We start from the raw sequence: 23560 nt of genomic DNA, 5'->3' as shown, positions 1-23560 counted from the left end.
CCAACATATGATATAATAATAATGATATCTCTGGCGGTAGTAATACAAGGGCAACGATACTTGGCAAGCAGATGCCAAACATATATATTATATCAGTGGAGAAAAGAAGGGAAGAATTGGAGAGGAAACTTGGCATAGCTGATGTTGTTTAAATCATAGTTTTAACGAAAATAGGGAGAAATGGGAATGAGGGCGGTGGCATCTCCCATACAAATTTCCGTAAGCATATATCAAAAGGAAGTGTGCACTCATATCATAAATGTAGTGTAACGAATTTAGGAAAATTCCGCTTTTTCCACCTTTCCAATATTCAATAAAGCAAAATGGTCTTTACTAGACTACTTTGAGGGTACTTCACAATAACACTTATACTTCACAACCAATAGCGTGCTTAAATCAAATTGATTCATGACTACTCAGCTTGCTCTACTTTTATACTCTCTGTTGCCTTGTCCGCATATTTCTCCAAATGTCTAGATGTTTCTCCTTCTGGAATCTTCTACTTGGTTACCAGCTATATGCGTGTGTATTTGTAGTTTATAGCCTCTCGCATAGGCATGTGCGTGTGGTGTTTACAAAATTGAAGTGTTCTTATTCTACGAGTTTAAGCCTATTTTTATGTATTATGATTTTCTTATTTTTATTGCTTAATGGATAATTACTATTCTCCTTTATGTTTTCTACGTTGCTATTTTCTACATTATACGAACTTAATGTAAAATTATTGTTTTTATCGATATTTACTACTCTAAAGGAAATTATAGTAAAATTATTATTTTTATCGATTTTTTCTACCTTATAGGGTATTAATAAAATTATTTTTCCTATGCTACAGGTTATAATGTTTCCTATCGGTATTTTATATTCTGCAGGGCCCTATATGTATGTCTACTATCTACCTTATGACCTCTCTAAAAGGCGAGGTTTTCCTAGATGAAGCAGGACAAACTTATATTTATATTGCTAAAAAAAATAATGAAGATAAGTGATTAGATTTCCTTACTTTAACTATTTCTATTAAACTTAGCACATGAAGAAAAAAAAATTCTATAGCTAATTATACTGAAAATAGAGGAGCTGTAGTTGATGGAAGAGCAAGGTAATTGTGTGCTTCTATTACACAATAAACCAATGGTTAAAAAAGGTACAGTGGATGCAAATATTATTCGTATCTTTTCTTATACCATTTTTCATATTTTCCAGTAGTATTTTTATTTGATATTATGTACATATATCATGCGATTTCTGGGTGGTCTTCCCAGATGGGATCGTCATGATATTTATGAAGAATTTCTTTAATTTCTGTCGACATTTGTCACATGCATAACTTCTGGGGTTAATGCTATTATTAGATCTTTTGAGAACTTTGGTACCTTTTTATATTATTTAAACTTGCTTACTCGAGTATTCATTATTATGGACCAATTTGTCTCCTAAGGGACAACTGTCTTTCTTTTACAAGTCCTAGATGGCCGGCATTTTTCAGCCTGATCGAATATTGTCCTAAGTCAATAACTTCCTCGATAATCCGGTTGTTTGTATTTATTATGCTACTAATTTTATATACTTTTGGATGAAAACGAGCGGGACAAGTCTTATTGCAAATTTATTTATTAAGCGCTTTATCTATTATAAGGTTCTCTTGTGACTCTTTATTTTCTCCTTTCTTGTTGGTAGTATTGTTATTGGCTGGTTAATGTATGCTTCCACTTTATTTTCCTGCTATGTACCTTTGAAGTATTAGTCATGATATTACTATTGAATTGTATCTTTTCCTGTACTTATCAGGAGGGAAATGTTTTGTACATATGTAGCTATTTAGCTGAAGATTGAGTACATGAACACTTCTTTCAAATTATTAAAATTCTTGGGTCGCTATTGAACGGCGCTGATGAAGCTGTCTTTACTGTTGATTGAGGCATTTTATTGTTTAATAATTTGTTAAAGTTTACAATTACATTTTCTTCAAATGTAGTTGGAGTTTTGGTTGAAGCGGGATTTTATATACGATCTTGAATGATTTTCAATTGTCTAAATTTAATTTTGATATAGCTTTTGAGCATCATAGCCATTGCAATGACCAATATTATGAATGCGAAAAATAAAACGATTAACCAAACATCGGAGATATTTTGAATGTTTTTGGTTTCTTCTTCTACTGGTGGTTCATATTTAATTATTCGGTTCTCTGATACCTTGCTTTCCGAATTTCCTGAGTTTTCTTTTCCTATTTCATAACCAGCGATAGCTATCATAATGCCATTTGCTAGCTTTTTCCACCAAGACATAATGAAAGATTAAAAATTTCCTTAACTAATATTTTTGTTTTGAGAAAGGGGCTAATTTAAGCTTCAATAAAATTATTGATTTTATTTTTTTTTTTCTCTAGGCATTCCAACTTACATTGATTTTTTTTCAAAAAGATTTCCAAAAAAAATTTCCTAAGCCGAAATTTTCTTCTCAAAAAAACTTTATTTGTAAATTTATTTATTGTTTATTTATGATCTGTAAGGTTATACATTTTCATCATGCGTCTGGTTTCCTCGATTCTAGTAGTAGGATTAATGACATCCTCCATATTTGGTTCCCTAGGCATACCAATATGTTTCCAAAATGTTTTCAACCATTTTAATTAATTTTCTAAATCTATTGTTTCTCTTTTATTCTCAAGCCTAGTGATTGGGTTTTTGATCGGCATTATAAATTAAAATTTTTTTTTTAAATTCTTTTATACTTCTTTTAATTCCCTAACTTTATTTTTTAGACGAATCCTTTCCTCTGTGTTTGGTGTTAAATTAGTTTCTTTATACAATATGGGTACAGCCTTTCTTATGTTAAATCTTTTTTATTCTTTAAACCTTGTCATTCATTTGAAAAAGGTTAGAGAGAGGAAAAAAAATTTCTTAATTTTATTAGCAAAAATCTACTTTTTGCCCGTAAACTGGCAGCCGTTAGGTTGCCAAATGCTTTTAAATAAACTACTTAAACAACTAGATACATAATCTGCTATCTTCTTTTGTCTTCTTGATGTGTGTCTGCAGCCCAAGGTCTATTCCACTTCTCTATGCCTTACGCTTCAATTTCATGTGTTCATATATTTGCTTATCACGAATAATAGTATGTTGCACGTGTGAAAGTTTATTTTAAATTATATTCGTTGGGGTCATCACCTCGCAGCTTAACATGCATTCAATACAGAGAATTAATTGCATAGGCAAGATGGTTATCCAGTTTAACTGTTTCCTTGTCGATAATTCCTCGAAATCCTTTAGTTATAGCGCCGTACTAATTTTTATATTTTGTCCTGCTTCAGGTTTTGCAGGATCCTTTTCAAAAAATTTTAAGGATTTTTAGAGGAAGTCTGCCTATATTTCGAGCAGCAGATGAGGGAAGCTGCCTATTTAATTCAGCAGTTCTAAGGATGATAAGAAGACTGCCTGTTTATTTTCAGCAGTATGGCAGGATCGCCATGTAGGATGGGAAATGAATAGATTTGGTTTTTTGTGAGTGCCAATTAATCGGCACTGCTGTTGTATTTAATCGATGCCGATATTTTCTGTCTATTTATACAAAAATATTACAAACAAATTCTTATGTATAATTTATTTACTATTGTTACGAATATTAGCAAAACTAAGGGGTGCTGCCATCTCTAAGCCGATGCTAAGCAGCGCCTTGCATGTACATCCATAGATCAATCATTATGTATCTACATAAACGAATCAATCATTATGTCTACACATATGTAGGTACACGCAGCTGAGAGCAACGCACAAGCACATGCAGATATCTTATCAGAAATGCTCCTAAAGGTATGCAATTGTGATTGTGGAAGTGTCGCTCACACATACAAGCGCATGGGGTATGAGAGAAGCTATAAAAATTATACATCTGTAGTTGTAGCTGAAAAAAGTATAACTAACTAAGTAAATTCTGGAAGCGCCTAGAAGATGCCACGAGGAAATCACAGAGTATAAAAGCATCAGCGGTAGAGGCGCTATGGGCAGTTTCAGTTAAGCACGCTATCTGTCGGGCAATAGATCAGTTTCATTTAAGCTATCAGTCAGTTTGTTTATTAAGCCAGATAGTTGCAAAGTATAAGTGTTATTATGAAGTACTTTAATAAAAGCCATTTTTCCATTATTCAATATTGGAGTTATTTATTCAACAGTTTAGCGATACGAACGTTGGCAGAAGATTGCAAATAAGGGGAATTGCAGTAAAATTCGTTACACTATGTTACATATTTACTTCTGATTCTTAGCCTAACAACAGAATGCAGCCAAACGTACTCATGCACATTCACATACACATGCATGTAGTTGCAAAACGTGAGAACATGCTGGTGCATATGAATACGCAAACTCAGCATAATTTTAGTTGGTTGCGTTTTGTTTACGCTATCAGTGAGCAACTCAAAAGCCACGCGTGCTAAGTGTTTTCTAAGTATACATATATGTATGAATGTGTTTATTTTGGCTACACTACAGTGAGTACTACTTCGGCTGATGATTACATGTGTTTATGAGTATCTCTCTGTTGCCTTGTATGTATGTGTGTAGATAATGATTGATTTGTTTACGTACATACAGCTTAGTATCGGCTTAGTGATGGTAGTATCGTTTACTGATACTAATATTTGTCACAGTATATTAATACGTAATACCAAAGATATTTAAACTTCATTGTTTTAAGCGCTAAACTTTAGCCCATCCGGATGGCTCAGCCAATTTTATTAAGTTAGGCGCCGATTTCAAGAAAGTTTTATCATCAGTGCGTCGATTAAAAATGTTGTACAAAGAGCTGAAATACCAAAGACGAGACATCGCTATAAACAGTTACGCCTGGTTGGTGAAATTTGCTTTAGTGCCACGTCACATAGGGTAAATTTTGTCTCAACATTACCCACATTGTAAACTCTATGTTTGAAAAATATCTACCGAAGACGCTTGATGTTTGTTGGTGTTTTAATAGGGCCATGAGAAGAATTGGGTGTCTTGCCACTGTTAGAACAACAGGGCATTTTTATCACAATTTCTTATTGTTTTTTTATTTATTTAATTACGCAAAACAGCAGGATTGAAATTTTTCAGAATTAGGAAGTTTTCATCTACTTTACTAACATTGCTGTGCGATATTTTAATATTTTTAGATAAAAAGTTATGAATCAGTTTCATCGCTGGGCTCAGATTGTGTAAAAACGCCACATCAAACAGATAATGAGCCATATTATGATACAGTACCACTTGATAATGGTGATGGTGAATATGTTTACATAAAACCGGCAGGCACTGGCTCATCATCTAGTCGCGATGATCTATCCACACCCGGAAGTACATTACCATTAGGTTCAGCCACACATCTTAGTAGTCAAGCGAGTGTAACCGATCCGGAATCACCAGGACGTAGTTCCAATTATGTAAACATTGATTACTTTTTACAGTGAGTATATAAAATTCAATAATACCTAATTAAATTTAATTCTATATTTTCTTATTGCACTGCACCTCTTTATCATTTTTAGTCAAAGCAATGAAACACGTTCAAGTTCTTTAGATAGCGATGGTGAATATGACGGACCGCCCATAATGCGTACAATATCTCATGATGAGCAAAATTCACAAACACCCAGTGCATTACGGAAGGTAGTAGATTGTTCTTTACATACATGAATACATTTGTTTTAATATACGTGTTAGGGTATTTTCTGTTTCCCAAGTTAGTATTTTGCTTCAGCCACATTTTATAATTTTTGCCCTTAAGATAAGTAAATGATTTCTACCACCAAAAATCCTCAATCTACCAATATTTTCTACAAGAGTGAATATTTTTCAAGTGGACCATCCTAAAATTCTTAGGTCTCCCGTTTTTCTTACAAATACGCTATTTCGACAGGCTTTGACGCAATTGGCAAAAATTTTTGTTGCTTATATCAACAAAGTTGTTGTATTTTTAAACGGTTTTATTTAGCATGACTTGACAGGCCGACGGCACGGCCGTTGTGAACGAATTTTTTAATTGAAATTTAAGTGACTTCCCGATAAGCTACAAGCTTGAAACTTGGAATATAGTTCAGAACCCGATGACAATGCAATAATATAAAAAACTCCGACAGGTGGCGCATGGGTCGAAATATTTCAAAAAATCGTAATTGTGATCCGATTTGGTTCATATTTGGAACACATAATACTGTAACGAATTTTACTTGCAAATCCTCTTATTTGCAATCCTCTGCTAAGTTCGAATCACTAAACTGTTGAATAAATAACTCCAATATTGAATAATGGAAAAATGGCCTTTATTAAAGTACTTCACAATAACACTTATACTTTGCTACTCGCTGGCTTAATAACCAAACTGATTGATAACTCAAATGAAACTCTACTATTGGCCGCCAGATCGCGTGCTTAATCAAACTGATTGATAGCTCAACTCAAACTGAATTACAGCGCCTCTACATCTGTCGCCTTTTATACTCTTTGGTTTCCTCGTTCGGATTTTTCTAGTATCTACTAGCATTGTCCATGAGCTCTCAAACTTCTAAGCCATAACTAAAATTACACAATTTTATACATCTTTTAGGCGCTTCCAGAATCTACTAGTCCAGTAGCTCTCAAACTTCTCAGATATATGCATGTGTTAGTGCATTGACCCTCCGCTGCTCGTATACGTACATGGTACATATATGTAGACGCAGTTATTGTTTCGTTTATGTAGATACATAATGATTGAATTATTGATGTGCATTCACGTCGCTGCTTAGCATCGGCTTAGAGACGATAGCATCGCTCAGTGCTGCTAACATTCGTTACACTGCCCTCCACCTAAGTCTGATCGTCCCGATCAGACAAATCTCCCGATCTAAACGCCGCTAGCATCTCCACATGTACCACTCTTCTAATCCGTGGTTTCCCAGTGGTTTGTATGCGGTAGATGGTATCACTGATCTTCTTCACAACTTTGTACGGGCCTTCCCAACTGCACCGAAATTTGGCTGGAACACCTTTCCGCCGGTGAGGGTTGTTTAACAGTATCAAATCTCCCGCCAAGAAACCTTCCGAATTAAAGTTCTTGTCATGCCAGTGTTTCATCTTACTACTCATTACCCTGGGCCATTCCTTCACACTCTGTTGTTTGGTCAATGAACCACTTCGTAGAGCTTGCGCTGGACGGATTTGCTTTGCATAATCAGTATCGTTCCCACATTTCACAACAGTAGTGCGCTCCGGCTTGAAACTACCCTCGCTTTCTTTCTTCGTTTTAGTACGTCCGTTAGGGCTTTTCAATGCCAGTGTTTCTCTCACAGGTACCTTCGGTTTTGATTTGTTTGGCCCATTTGTTCCATCAACCTTTTCCTTTTAATTTCGTGGCCTTCGTCGAGTCTTCTCCACCAGTACCCGATTACTGCTGAACCCTTTTTCCAAACTAAAGTTAAGTGGCACATCTTGGTTCTCATAACGCATCACCCTTCTCTGCATATCGATCTTGATGTCATGGTCAACCAAGAAATCCACTCCCAATATAACTTCATCAACAATCTCCGCCACAACAAATTTGTGTAGAACCATGACCTTCCCAATCAATACTTCACATATCACTTCTCCCTGAACTTGGTTATACTCGCCAGTGACCGTACGCAACTTTGCTCCAGGTAACGGTTTTACTCTCCTGTTGACCAAGTCAGATCGGATCAAGGAATGAGATGCGCCCGTATCTACAGTCAGTACTCGTTCTTTGCCATCCACATTCCCTCTGACGGTAAGACTGCTCGATTTTCTACCAATTTGCGACACAGATATCACAGGGCATTCAATAGCTGGATCTAGGTCTCTACCTGTTACCTCTTACTCGCTCTTGCTCATCTCCTCCAGCTTTGCGTTTACGGCCAGCCACATTGTTGGAACTATTAAGACCAAGATCGTAATGACGTGCTATGTGACCGGACTTCCCGCATTTGAAGCATTTGATAACTTTTTCACTTCGCTTTTGCGATCCTTTCAGTGCCTCCAATATTGCGCCTACCCACTCTGGTCTTTCTACTTCCACACGGCGTGCTTTGAAAACTGGCTTACACAGAAGCGACGCTGTTTCCTGAATCAGAGCTTGTGACACCGTTTCTGCGAATGTTGGCTTTGGGTTTGCGTATGAAGCTCGCTTTGTTTCGACGTCCCGTATGCCATTTATAAAACTCTGGATTTTTACCCTCTCGGTGTATTCCACGGGTGCATCCGCATTTGCGAGATGAGCCAACCTTTCAACATCCGAGGCAAACTCCTGCAAAGTCTCATTAGCTCTTTGGTGACGGTTTTGCAACTCAATTTGGAATATCTGTTTCCTATGCTCGCTTCCATAACGTCTCTCGACAGCGGCCATCAATGCTTCATAGTTGTTCCGCTCTCCTTCGGGAATCGTCTGTAGGATTTCGGCTGCTGGCCCTTTCAATGCCACGAACAGAGCTGCAACTTTATCTTCAGCATTCCAGTTGTTCGCTGCCGACGTCTTCTCAAATTGGAGCTTAAATACCTGGAATGGAACAGAACAGAACCATCAAACGTTGGGGATTTTACCTTCAGAGTAGACGTTGAAGTGATTGGACGGTTCAATTGTAACTCCTGAATCCGATCTTTCAAAGCATCCATCTCGGCCTCCACTTTATTTTGTCGTTCACTAACAGCCTCCAGCTGTGATGAGAATTTTGTTTCCTGTGCTTCTAACTGTGAAGACATTTGTGCCACCTGTAATGATAAGCGCTCCTCTTGTTCTTCCATTTTGGATGTTATGCGTGTCTCCTACGATTCCAGTTGGGATGGCATATTGGATGTAATCTTTGTCGACATTTCTGACATACGCGTTTCTTGTGCTTCAATCTTCGATGTTATTTCTGACGACACTTGCAATATGTGCCTCCTGTGCTTCCATCTTCGATGTTATTCGTGTCTCTTGGGATTCCATCTGTGATGACATATACGTTTTCTGTTCTTCTAGTTGAGATGTCATATACGTTTTCTGTTCTTCTAGTTGAGATGACATTGTCGATGTTTGAGCAGATATTGCAGCCAAAATCATGTTCAAGTCTGTGCTCGTAACTGTCTGCGATGTTTCATTTTTCTATCCAATTTTTGCTGTTGTCTCGTCCCCATCAGGATAAAAGACATACTCGTCCACATCAATTCCTTCTGCTTCCATTGCCTCTCGTAGCCGTGCCTGAAGTTCGAGTTTAACGCCGCTTGTATTCAATCCACGGCTCTCCAACTCCTTCTTTAGTTGCTGGATCTTCAATTCACTGAACTTTGCCATGTCCTTGTTGTTCTCTGGAATTTATTCAACAATTCCTCTTCTGACACCAATTGTAACGAATTTTACTTGCAAATCCTCTTATTTGCAATCCTCTGCTAAGTTCGAATCACTAAACTGTTGAATAAATAACTCCAATATTGAATAATGGAAAAATGGCCTTTATTAAAGTACTTCACAATAACACTTATACTTTGCTACTCGCTGGCTTAATAACCAAACTGATTGATAACTCAAATGAAACTCTACTATTGGCCGCCAGATCGCGTGCTTAATCAAACTGATTGATAGCTCAACTCAAACTGAATTACAGCGCCTCTAAATCTGTCGCCTTTTATACTCTTTGGTTTCCTCGTTCGCATTTTTCTAGAATCTACTAGCATTGTCCATGAGCTCTCAAACTTCTCAGCTATAACTAAAATTACACAATTTTATACATCTTTTAGGCGCTTCCAGAATCTACTAGTCCAGTAGCTCTCAAACTTCTCAGATATATGCATGTGTTAGTGCATTGACCCTCCGCTGCTCGTATACGTACATGGTACATATATGTAGACGCAGTTATTGTTTCGTTTATGTAGATACATAATAATTGAATTATTGATGTGCATTCACGTCACTGCTTAGCATCGGCTTAGAAACGATAGCATCGCTCAGTGCTGCTAAAATTCGTTACAATACATACATGAATAGAAATCGACCTATGAAAAAGTCGCCGCTAGGTTGCGCAAGGATCGAGATATTCAAAAAAATCGTATTTGTGGTCCGATTGTGCTCATATTTGGAACACATAATACATACATGAATAGAAACCGACCTATGATGTTCGATTTGGCTCATATTTGGAACAAATATTACGTACAGTCCGGTAGAAGTGACATCAAAATATTTTGTAGATCGAGGAGGGACAAGCATACGTGACGTAGGGTCGAGCGAGTTTAAATTAAACGGTTTTATTGAAAACAATACTTACATGAAGTAATAATAATACTAAAAGCTAGAAAATAATTAGGTAGGTCCTAGGTACTAATCATCAATCTAGGGCGTTGATCAGACAATTAAATAAAAGCGTTGGACGTGTCAAATTTCTATTGATAGTCATATATAAGACCAACTGAACCTTAATAAGGTTATGCTACGCCTCACATTTTTAGAATGCAAAATATTGACGAATAAAGACGTGCTGTGCGGTTTGACTTTTTTAAACAAATATATCTGTTTGTTAATGGTATGTGTATATATCTTTTCATATGTACTCAAAAACTAGACGAATTCAATGTTGTCAATATTGTAAGTTTAGTGAAATGTAAAATCAGTTTTATATGTAACATGTTAATTTTCCTGTATTTAATAACTTTGTTTTTCGTATTTTCAAAAAATAAATTAGAATCCTGAGGAAGACGCGAATATGCGTCGAAACGCGTTGATTTAAATGAAAAAAATAGACTTTATTTGAGTTAAATCGGCCGAAAAGCGCCAAAGAAAACAACAAACATTTTTTTCTAATTATTTTAGTTTGCAAAAATCGATAACTTCCGCTAGGTTTGTTCGATTTTCAAAATAGAAACCGCCATCAACAGAGAATTAATAGTTCTATACGCTTATACGTTTTTTCGAATTTATTATTATATTTAAATGTTTTCATATTAAATTTATTGTAACAAATAATGCAAAAAAAGTATTCTGAAACGAATTTTTTGACAAAGAAATACTGGAAGTGCAAAAACATTTATGGTTATAGTGCCGTTGAGAAAAAAATGGATCGAATCGGGGAAAAAAAGTTATTAGTATTATACTCATTATCCGCAAGTGAGAGTATGCACGTTAAGAACGTACACGTAAAAGAGTATTTACATATCTTTGCTTAGAATGATTTTCAAGCAAAGATGAGCCACATTACATTAAATGTTCGTCATTTGGCACATGAATCTATATTCATCTATCTAGCCTGTCGAAAGAGTGTTTTCGCAATATAAATTAGCTGAGTTGCAATGACGTTTGATCTAGATTCCGATAAAAATTTAACATGCAAATGCAACAACAGCGTGATCCTGATATTTATCTCGATCAATTTCGGATTCGTGTGGCGGTTTTCTTTGTCTTGTTTTTTTTTATAGTAGATTTTTGACAGCTCATCCTCTTTACTTACTTTACTTTAGCACTCGACACCCTATACATATTTACTTAAATTCTGACAACAAATTATAATAAAGGTCATTAAATAATCACATTATACTTGTTTCAAGCCATGCTGACAAAACGATACAATTGCTAGGTCAAATAAATAGAACTACCAAGCTTTCATAGAAAATTTCAATTTACAACAATAAACTACATAAGCTTATCAGAAATTAAACAGTCCACCAAAAGATATTTAATACAACTTTGACAAACACAATATGTTATATATTTTTGAAGTCGAAACTAGGGTGTTTGACTGCGGTATCAATCCGTAGAGAAAACTAAAAAAGTTTGCCCCGTCAAAATTTACATATTCAAAAAAAAAAAAAAAACACACAACAGAGAACTCCGAAGCGATCCGAGTTGGCGCCTGATCCATAGTTTTTCTGAACAGAATATTTTTCTGTGTAAGTGTCGGTGCGTGTATGTACAACAAAATATGTAAAATGCAATAACCACAACAGGTTAGGCTAGGCCAATAAGACCTCACATAGACTGATTTTGTTACCAGAATTTGTATGACGACTAAACATTAAAAACCCCATCTAGGTACCAGGACTTACGTTATAAAATAAATATGTCTTCATGGCGAATACTAAAAGTTTTCTAGGACCTATCTTCATAGCTGACTCGAAATATGGCAACTCTGCCGCACCCATTAGCTGGAGGCTTGACCTGGTGAGAAGGTTCAATGTGGTCATATTAAATCGTTCACGAGATGGTCGCGCTAGTACCTTAATGGTGCTTGTTACCGGAATGACCGGATCTATATCCGGCAAAGGTTCATAAACATCAAAACCACTCACCAAAACCTTCGCTAAAACAACAACACAGGACGTGCTCAACCGATTCTTTCTGCAGCTCGCACTTCCTACATCTGCTCTTACTGGCGAGGTCCAACTTATAAGTATGTGACGCCAGAAGGCAGTGTCCAGTAATGTAATATGCCCATCGCAGGCATTAGTTCTTCTCTCTTTAGAGTTATAAGCAACTTTGTGAGTCTAACGTCATACGATTTGCACATGATCCTATGCAACTCCTGTCTCCCTTTGATTTCTCTAAAATGGATTGCTTCTTTGCATTCCAGGACACTCCTTTTGAATTACTATGTGAGATCATTGCCTTGATTACCGACTGGCCATCAATATATACATTATTGTGGGTCGATTTGTATGGACGAAAGTTAACCGATATCGCGCCATCGATTTTTCGATAGGATTTGGGCTGAGGAGAAAAAGTTCTACTACGCATACCCAAAAAAATAATTTTCGAGCCTGCGAAATTTCATTTTAAAAATTCTTCTAAATCTCCACAAAAGAAATTTTTTTCAAAAAACTGCATTTACCATCGTCTTTAGCGCATTAATTCACTTGGGACTATGCCAATTGACGCGAAAAAAAAATACATAAAAAATGATTTGGAGCTTTGAAAATGAAAAAATGCATAAAAAATCGATGAAATGTCGCAGGCTCGAAAATTATTTTTTTGGGTATGCGTAGTGGAACTTTTTTTCCTGAGCCCAAATCCTATCGAAAAATCGATGGGGCGATATCGGTTAATAAATCGACCCACCCTAATACATATACTACAAAATATCAATGTACTGAATAGTTTGTCTGAAAAAGTGCCTTCCTACGATTAGCTCTTTGATGGATCGGGCGCTTGGGGATATTCATACCTGGGCATCAAATGTTGGGTTGAAAGTCAACGCGGAGAAGACGGATATGTTCTTGTTTACAAAGAGGTACAAGGTTCCAAATAGGATCAGGCCTAAGTTAGGGAGGGTGACCCTACAGGAGAAACCTTGCACAAAATATCTAGGAATCATCCGAGACAGTAAGCTGTCATGGAAGCTCACCGTGGAGGAGGGTGAAGAAGGCTTCAACGGCACTTTAAGCTGAAGTCATTGGTGCCGTTTGTCGTATCGCTGTAGTCGTATCCCTAAAGTAATCAGCTGTTTATCATTACGACGGTAAACCAAAAACCAATTGGTTGGCTACGATACGGTTACGACCTTAGCGGCACCAATAATCGATTGCAACTTTGTTAGTCTAACGAATCAGCTGTTATAAGGTTACCGATACGGTTACCGATAAAGCACCAATGTCTGCAGCTTTATGCATGTAAAAGAATGCTGGGGTGTACGTGGGCTTATCGCCCCTCTTTCTCATTGGGTTTTTACAGCGATTCTAAGCCCTATTCTATACTATGGAGTTCTTGTTTGGTGGAAAGCCACACAAAAAGCAACCTACCTCAAAAAATTAGAGGGGGTATGCAGACTAACAATGCTTAGCATTACGGGAGCCCTGAAAACAACCCCGACGGCCGTACTGTATGCCATTCTGCACATTCCACCTGTAGACCTGGTAGCAAAGAACATAGCGCTAACAACTGCAACCAGCCTCGGTGCCTCGGGGCAGCTTGAGCGCCGACCATACGGCCATAGTAGTATAGCGTCATCAATCACAAAACGAACAGACTACCTGATTCCCTATCTGCGCTTCGAGGGCGATCTTAAGGCCGCAATAGAGGTGGACGGTTGGCGCAAGGGTGCTCAAATGGCGGACGAGGCGATACATGTATACACAGATGGTTCCAAAGTAGTGGAAGGAGTAGGGTCTGCGGTATACTGTACAGATCCAGAAATAAACAGATCCTACAGGCTGCTGGATTAATGTAGCGTTTTCCAAGCGGAAATAGTAGCCGTAACCAAAGCAGTAGAAACTCTGGAAGAGAATAGATTGTGCCGCAACCGTGTTAACTTTTATATTGACAGTCAAGCAGCAATTAAGGCAATAATCTCGCATAGCACATCATCTAAATGCGTGTTAGAGTGTGAGCAGTCCCTGGAGAGAACCAGGACAGGGAGAAGCATACATCTATATTGGGTCCCAGGGCATATGGGAATAGATGGGAATGAAAAAGCGGATGAACTAGCTAAAAAGGACGCATTCCTTGAAGCTTGCTCCGTAGACGTCCCAATTAGACTGGGCGAGATTAAGCGAAGGCGAGAGGTGCACATGATTGACCAAGCAGGAAAGGCGTGGGTTCAAGCGCGGGGCTGTAAAGTGTCGAAGATTATGTGTAGGTCTTACAACGTTAGACTAACAAAGTTGCTTCTATCATTAAAAAGAGTGGACTGTAGACTCATGACGGGTATTCTGACTGGACACGGTCTTCTGGCGTCACATGCCTTTAAGTTAGGCTTGGTCAGTGATAGCAGATGTAGGAAGTGCGGTCTGGAGGAAAAAACGATCGAGCACGCTTTGTGCTCGTGCCCTGCGCTTGCCAGGCTAAGACTACAGCTATTAGGAGTGATACAGCTGTCAGATCTAGAAGCAGCATGTGGCTTAAGTCCTAAGAAGCTTCTAGTATTTTCCAAGAGGACGGAGTTATTTATAACATAGGTCCTGGTTTCTGATAGGGTTTTTCAGTTTGGTCGTTAAAACAAACTTCTGGTAACACTACGGCCTCATTCAGTCTATGTGAGGTCGTCATGGGCCGGCCAGCTCAACCTAACCTAACCTTGTCTGAAAAAGTTATAGTAAAGGCCGAAAACTGGAAAAATTTTTACGATTTGTACTAACCCTGAAATGCTCAATAAAAAAACAAAAATTGGGAAATGGCAGACACCATAAAACTACGTATTATTATTAATTACATAATATAATTGTAAATATGGGTTTTTAGTTACATCCATCATATATAATTGTCAATAACATTTATTTGTTCCAAAAATGTTCAGATATTGCTAGCATTTCTTGTTCAATATTATGTTCACGTTGAGTCATTAGCTGGGACAGAATTTTTCAAATCAGCATAAAATATTTTTTTGTCATATCGTTAGGTCTACGTGAAATAAATGAGTCCGGAAAATATTTTTGCAAAATTTAAATTTTTCCAAAAGTTATTCGCAAAATAAGTTTGTAATAATTACTAAAACTTCGTTTTTTTTTTAAACGTTATAATTCAACGGTTTAGCCAAATTGAATGCAATGGATAGCATATGAAAAGCAATTGTGTATGTTTTGATATACTTTTGAAAAAATTTTATAAAAGCGATTTTTTTTAATTTTTTGGTGTATCCTTTTTAAGGATAATTGGTTTTTATCAAAGTTCTCAGCCTAGGAAAAATTGGAAAAAACACAGTAGTTTCACTGGAACCTTGCAAACTGATTTCCGGCGAAAAAAGATGGTGACTCTTTACGTTGAGCCATAAAAGCAAATAATTGCTCCACACCCAAAGTCACTATAATACATATTTCCACCTTTTAAAGTACTTTTATTCAATAATTGTTTTTGATTTATATTTCTCAAAGGCTCCAATGGTGATACCACGAAAACTGCGACTTGCATGTATGTATGTAAACGAGTTTTTTTAACCATTGTACTAATTTTTAATTCAAATGCTAACATAGTGTTTTATACCCAGCTGCACTAGTATACAGGAGGTTGGTAACGGCAAAAAGTAATATATAGAGTAAAAATTGGGATTTATATACATACATATAAAAAATTAGTTATTTTTGACAGTATTTCAAAAAAATACATTTAAATGCACCTCTCGAAAAATCTATATGTATTTTAGAGAATGTTACTTATGTATACGATATAATGTGTAAAGTGCGCATATGGGTATATAATGTTCGGCTTTATCCGAACTCATAATTCCCTACTTTCTTTCGATCATTTTATGGACATCATATACAGAATATACAGAGATTTCTCTACATTCTAAAGTGGTTGCATTGATTGGTACAAACGAATGGTACGATCGAGTACCAGGTATTGTAGTGGCTTGCTTAAAACGATTCATTAAGACGCCCTCTTCAGCTGTATGCTCTTCAACTGAGCAAAAATCAAATGCGATATTATCAAAATATATGCATGCCCATTCATATAACATGCGAGGAGTTGTTATCTAGTCATAATATGGGCGTTGTAAACTGGCTCGTGATGCTAAACGTTTCACCGTTCCTCCCACGCCATCACATGCACCTTGCCATGTGACGTTGCGAAAAAATGCCACTCGCTCATTACGCCGAAGTCAGTCCTGTGATATGTAAGTTCATAAAATTGTTCTTGTTTTTGTACTGCGCCGCACACCCATCGGAAAAAAATACAAGCTTTTTGACAAGCTTTTTGATGCACTGCAGTTGTGTCGTGTTTGTTGCACTCTGATATGATGACATAACATTCATTCATAATTTCATCTCCAAGCTTATAGTAGATAACGTAAGGGTGCAAAGTTGCTTGATCATTTCACCAGTGGTATGACTGAACCGCATCCTGAACTACAAAACTATAATTCTCCGCGAAATTAACGTGACAATGAACTCGCCACTCTTCAAATTTTCCTTTGTCTTCGAAAAGAACTCGCTCTGTGTTTTGGCAACGAAATCATGCTTTATATATGGACGCATAGATATCCTTTTTAAGGTCATCTAAAAATGTGATCGATTGTTCTTTTTCAATTAGTTCACATCTGAATAAAGGAAGATTTTTATATGCACATTTGATTTCAAAGCTCTGAGAGGTTATAAATGTTGCTTACCTGTCCGTGCAATTCCATTATTTGTACCGTATATTTGTGTGTTTCAAGTTCATTTTCTAGCCCGTTTAAAATATAATCGTCTAGTCCTGCACTCAAAAAAAAAGTATCACTATTAATTTAATACACGATGTGCAAAAATGAAACTATAAACGGTATCTTTTTCGTGGTATCAATGCAACGATAAATATTATAAAAATTATAATTAAAAGTATCAATTTTGTATCTTGACTATTGATTTGCCCATGGAAAATATTTGTTTCGCCCTTAAAATGTATCAACAATGATGCCTGTATAAATTTCCTAGTTTCATTATGATAAAATTTAATACTAGATTGATTATAAAACGCATTACATTTGTATGTAGTCTATTAACTTGACAAATACAGGTATCAAACTAATATTTCGAAAATGTCAATAACATAAGATCATTGATGACGAAAAAAAGATAACCAAAAATTGCACATTGATGCCTAGATGGCCTTGATGATATCTTTTTTTTTTGAGTGTGGACAACGTCTGCAGCTTTGCAGGTTACATAGTTCACTTTCTGTAGAGCAAACTATCTTCCTCACCATATCACCGAGAGAAAACCTTTCACCGCATCCTGCAACTTTAATTGCGTCGTTTAAACATTGAATTTTAAGTTTCATGTTCTGGTGGATTTTGCACACGCATACATTATGGCGCCCACTACATCCCACAACAATGCAATACTGGGGCCGCAGCTTAGTGAAAGACGAGAGACTTATTTTTAAACTTGTGTTTTTCTTTAGAAATTTAGTGTAAAGCTCTTATATCACCCAATAAAAGTCGTTTTTGTACCCGCTGCTTCGATCCATTTTGTTTTATGGTAATGCAGTCTGCTACACTCGTCCAACAAATAAAACTGCGTTACTTTGTCCACCACACTCCTGGGTAAAGAAGGACCCTGTTTTGCCTTTGGAATGGAGCAAAATCCAACTGAGTTTCGTGATTTTAAAGCAGTCTCTGCCATGTACCGCGTTACTACTTAATTGTGCTGCTGACCACTCAACCGGAGCACATGTAAGTAGACGCATTTCTTCGTGCCTATTAAAAAGCTTAGACAGAGCGACTTCCATTTCAGCGGTAACTTTTGCATCTGAAAGAGTATCTTCTGGTCCTGACTCCTTGCTTTCCATACGAGATACGAAGATGTATTCCTCTATTATATGAGAATTATAGATGTATGTAAATAGGTGTGTATAATGACCATGAACTGTTTGATAGTATAATCAATCATACCTTCTGAGTCATCACTATATAAGTTAGGTACGTCATCTTCGGATTCGCTCGTTTCGCCTGTTTTTGGAAGTTCTGCTTTTCTTTTACTTATTTCTAATCGACACGAAGTACACAAATACTTCCCGATTATCGTTTTATAATTAATCCCCCAATTATCACTCACTAATCTTAATCCATGCCGAACATGGTTGTGCTTTTTTTTTTACAAAGGATTACAACAGCAATTTGGTGCTGGCATGATTACGGAAATTTCCAATTATAATATATTTAGTGTTAATAAAAATAGGTTGTTGACTTACTGAAAATTGTCTGCTTACTTCCTGTTTCCAAAGAAATATAAATCAAAAACAATTATTGAATAAAAGTACTTTAAAAGGTGGAAATAGTGACTTTGGGAGTGGAGCAATTATTTGCTTTTATGGCTCAACGTAAATAGTCACCATATTTTTTTCGCCGGAATTCAGTTTGCAAGGTTCCAGTGAACTTACTGTGTTTTTTTTACAATTTTTCCTAGGCTGAGAACATTGATAAAAACCAATTATCCTTAAAAGGGATACACCAAAAAATTTAAAAAATCGCTTTTATTAAAATTTTTCAAAAGTATATCAAAACATACACAATTGTTTTTCATATGCTATCCATTGCATTCAATTTGGCTAAACCGTTGAATTATAGCGATTTAAAAAAAAAACGGAAGTTTTAGTAATTATTACAAACTTATTTTGCGAATAACTTTTGCAAAAATTAAAATTTTGCAAAAATATTTTCGGGACTAATTTATTTCACGTAGACCTAACGATAGAGATGCAAGTCATAAAATATATGCCAAAAAATATTTTATGCTGATTTGAAAAATTCTGTCCCAGCTGCGTTTATGAGGAATTTTTGTGTTTGAACCTACTGTGTTTTAAAATAAAGAGTAGTGCCTTAATATGAGGGGTTAGTTTGAAGTTTTTGCGATATTCATGTGTAATGTACCACTTGGGTGGTATTTTAAAATAACTTCTACACATTTCCATGGGTTATAGGGTTTTTTTAAGGCATTGTCCTCCTCTTTCCAAGAATCACAATATATTTTACGAGCCGGACCCGTGCGCATCTTACGCAATCAATATAAAAGTCTATATCAACAGAAATCAGTTGTTCTATTAATCAATTAAAACTTACAGCTTGCGCTGCCATCTAGCGTATGGTAGCAACTGCCGGAATGGAGTGCAAATATTCACAATAGTGTCATAGTACAAATAGATTTCTTTGTGTGCTCACAATCGTTTATTTTTAATAAAATATTGCTAAACAAAAGCACTACGACCAAAATTGCCCAAAGCTCGCTAATAGCCCGAATCTCCATCTTTACAACCAAAACTGTATTTATAGATTTGGATTCCAAATAAAAGCGAAAAAGGGACCCGTACATAAAAACAGCAATTAGAAATAATATATATGATGATTAGAAACTTGTTAAAAATGTGTTGAAGTTAATTTTCTTATACCCGCCACGTTGGTACGTTACAAATGCATTTCGTGAAACAAAATGGGCCATAAACTCGGGTTTAAGGTGCAATGTGAAGGTAATATAATTCTCAACAGCATTTAACTACACCCAACAAACACTGAAGTTAGATAAAGATAAGAGAAAGATTAGATAACTGTCGTTGTTCTCGAATCTCTAATGTTGGAGAACGACTCTAGGAGCACTTGAAAAACATAGCTTTCTCAAAATAATGGGACCTTATTATCAAATCGAGAAAAATTAAAAATCTCTAAACGAAATCTAATGTTTATTTATTTATAATGTTTAATGGGATCCTAATGTGAATTGAATTTGCAATAGTTCTCAAATCGTTCTCGACTCGATTACTAGTGTACTTTTCTAAATCGATATTATTTATTTATTTATTACTCATCTTGAAATAGTTACATTTCTTGCAGACTAATGACATATAGAGACTTTACGCACTAATTTAACATTTGGTTAAGTAACAATTTAAAAGTATTTTCAGAGTAGGAGAAATCCAAAACTGAAGAATTTGAGAGCGAGTTAAACTCTTTAAGAGCTCTGGAAAGAGGAGCATTTGCAGCATAATTAGTTCTTGCCAAGCCCACAAAAAAATACGCATTATTTCTTAAGCATATATGTGGAATAGCAAAGAAAATACGTTCTAAAAGGTAGGGACAATCAACAGCCCCAGTATTAAATTAAAACCAGATATTAGAGAGAGAAAAGTTCTCCTACAGTTCAGAGTCTTCAGATTGATAAGCAAACACCTGGATTCATAGGAAGGAAGAGGAAGATCGAAATGAAGGGGACGTTGAGCGTACTTAATAAATACTTTTTGAATTCTTTTAAGACGGTAAATATGACAAGCATAAAACGGCCGCCAAATAAATACGGCATATTCCAATCTCGAACGTACGAAAGTAGTATATGGGCAAGTCCTGTGTAACGAACACGGCATTCGCACGTATTTAAACGTGCATAAAAGGAAACATGAGAAGTGGACTGAGCGGGCATTACAATGTTTGAACAGCACTAATATAATGCTTCATTCCATACAAATTTTGTGTACCTCAAACATTTAAATACTTATTTATGACCAAATATAATGCGGTTGGACGCGACAAAAAATACTTCAAGTGCTGTTCAAACATTGTAATATCCGCTCAGTCCACTTCTCATGTTTCCTTTTATGCACGTTTAAATACGTGCGAATGCCGTGTTCGATACACAGGACTTGCCCATATAGTGATTTTAAAATATATGGGTCAGTGAAATCAGAACTGAATCGTCGAACAAACGCCAACATCGAGTAGCCTTAGCTATAGCAAAGTTTAAATGACTATGAAAAGAAAACTTGGAATCAAAGACCACCCCAAGATCAGTGACCTCGGAAACAGTGCTTAGTTGCGCGCCCCCAATGTGGTAGGAAGTAGGAATGAGTAAACGGGATTTATAATATGAGACATGATAGCATTTTTTAACATTTAACGCAAGTTTATTATTTTTGCACCAAGTAATTACATTATCTAGGTCCTTCTGAAGTTTAATTGTATCGGAGGTGCAAATAATCTTGTTGAAAATCTTCATATCATCTGCATATAGCAGGAATTGCGAAGATTCAAAACAGTTAGCAATATTATTTATGAAAATCATAAAAAGAATAGGGCCCAGTATGCTTCCCTGAGGAACGCCTGAAGAAGCTATGGAGGGATATGAGGTCACACCATCAACTACCACGGCACAACTACGGTTGGAGAGATATGATTTAATCCATTTCAAAAAAACAGAATGAAACCAAAACAATGTTATTTCGATAGTAGAATATGATGATTAACTTTATCGAAGGTTTTCGAAAAGTTGGTATACACGGTATCTACTTGGGCTCGATTAGTAAAAGCGTCGATGCAGTATTCTGAAAACACTGCCAAGTTAGACATAGTTGATCTTGCCGACATGAAACCATGCTGATCTACAGTGATTAGACAATTTATTGAGAAAATACTTTTTTCTTTTACAATACATGCGAAAATTTTTGAGACAGTAGATAATTTGGAGAGGTTAACTACACTAGTTATCTAACGTGCCACATAAACATTTTCTAACGTTAGAGATTGTGTTTTCTGGGTATACATAGCCACATTCAATCTACGCATTGTCCTTATCAACATAAACAAAAACCCATATTAAATGTACAACTAAATTTTCACACTAACTTGATAATAGCATCATTTAATTAATTAAATATGTACGCAATTAATGAGTTTTTATTTTTGGAGCAAATAACTAATTAACATTTTTATATTATTCATTTCAATTTACAACAGCATTTAAACTTCACACTTACTAACTATAAATTTACAATTTTTGTTTTTAATTTCTCCTCAACAGAATTTAGTTTCAGCAATACTTGTGAGTATTTTATGTCTTTAGTCTCTGTATTGTAGTTCATATGTATGTAGATAACAATGCCTAATTGAAAAATACATTCATAAATAGATTGTTGGATGCAGTTTAATCTTATACTATTTTCTATAATTATTGATATAACGACACGAGAGTTAACAAGGCACCTTTGTTAGAAATCACCACTTAGGTTAGGTTAGGGAAGGCGGTAGCTGCCCTGATAAGGAAAGCTCACTTGGACAACGAAGGTCCGTTGTGATACCACATACAACAAAAAACACAGTGACTTAGATCTAGATACTTAGAGAATCGTTGGGTAGTAACGATAAAGCTCCGAATGACAACGATCTCAACTTTGGATAAATCCTCGGGAGAACCAAGTGAATCGCGACCGAAGTACCTTCGCCTAGTTCTGGCAAAAGCTGGGCAATCAAGCATAAAGTGATTTGGTGATTCCACCTCATCATCCTCCATACAGCTGCAGCAGGATGGAGTTTCCAACATATTGAGACGTGCCGCATGGAAACCCATGGGACAGTGCCTTGTCAAAACCCCAATGACCATTGATATGTGAGCCAATTATTTCAGCAGGCCTGCCACCCACTTTCGGCCCGAAAGATCTTGCTACCCTGCAAGACGTGGTGTCCACCCACCGTTTGCTGAGCTGACTCGGAGCAATCCAAAGGTGGCCAACGGAATTCGGAAATCCCTACAGCCATCTTCATCCAGTTCAGTTGTATCGATGCGGGCTAAGAGATCCGCTTGACAGTTACCCGGGATATTACTATGACCCGGGACCCAGATAATCTTAATTGTAAAGTAATTCGATGCAATCGCAAGCGAGGTCAGGCACTCCCAGACCACCCTCGATCGCACTGTAGTTGAGCTCAAGGCCTTGATAGCCGCTTGACTATCAGTGTAGATGTTAAATTTCCTAACCGTTATTTCATCCACCGCATCCTTAATCGCAGCAACTTCCGCTTGGAATACACTACAGTGATCAGCCAACTTAAACTTGCGGCTTACATTTAGCTCTTGACAAAATACCCCCCCCCCCCCCCCCCCCCCCACCATCATTTCCGTCCAATTTCGACCCATCCATGAAATAATTCCTCTTCCCCACTCCTCTCTCGGTGGAACGACTGGGGTGAAGGTTGTATAGGGAGCAGTTATCGGCATACAATAGTCCGGGATAAAGTCGAAACTGGTAAGAAGGCAAAAGTGTCCGAAGTCAGAAAGCCCATAGCCCATATCACGAAGCCGGACCAACGACCGGGCCGCGGCCGCCTTTCCCTCAATATCTACTGGATATATGTTCAGCATGACGTTCAGTGCCAAGGTAGGTGTTGTTCTGAGAGCGCCAC

At 36.7% G+C, this 23560-nt stretch overlaps 1 protein-coding gene across 12 annotated transcripts in view; it reads left to right on the top strand.

Annotated features, from left to right (window-relative positions):
- RhoGAP1A (Rho GTPase activating protein at 1A) overlaps positions 1 to 23560 on the top strand; it is a 143302-nt gene that overhangs the window by 71135 nt on the left and 48607 nt on the right. For 10 of the 12 annotated variants that reach the window (XM_067783023.1, XM_067783024.1, XM_067783022.1 and 7 more), the window contains 3 exons: positions 5153 to 5442; positions 5525 to 5645; positions 22182 to 22202. In XM_067783023.1, coding sequence (XP_067639124.1) covers positions 5153 to 5442; positions 5525 to 5645; positions 22182 to 22202 — 432 coding nt within the window. The remainder of the gene's footprint in view (positions 1 to 5152; positions 5443 to 5524; positions 5646 to 22181; positions 22203 to 23560) is intronic. The other 2 variants (XM_067783025.1, XM_067783031.1) reach the window with 1 other exon arrangement.

Source organism: Eurosta solidaginis, chromosome 4 (assembly GCF_040869045.1).
Source record: "Eurosta solidaginis isolate ZX-2024a chromosome 4, ASM4086904v1, whole genome shotgun sequence".
Classification (NCBI taxonomy): Eukaryota; Metazoa; Arthropoda; class Insecta; order Diptera; family Tephritidae; genus Eurosta; species Eurosta solidaginis.
The sequence above is the reverse complement of the archived record's forward strand: the minus strand, read 5'-3'. Positions and strand labels throughout refer to the sequence as shown.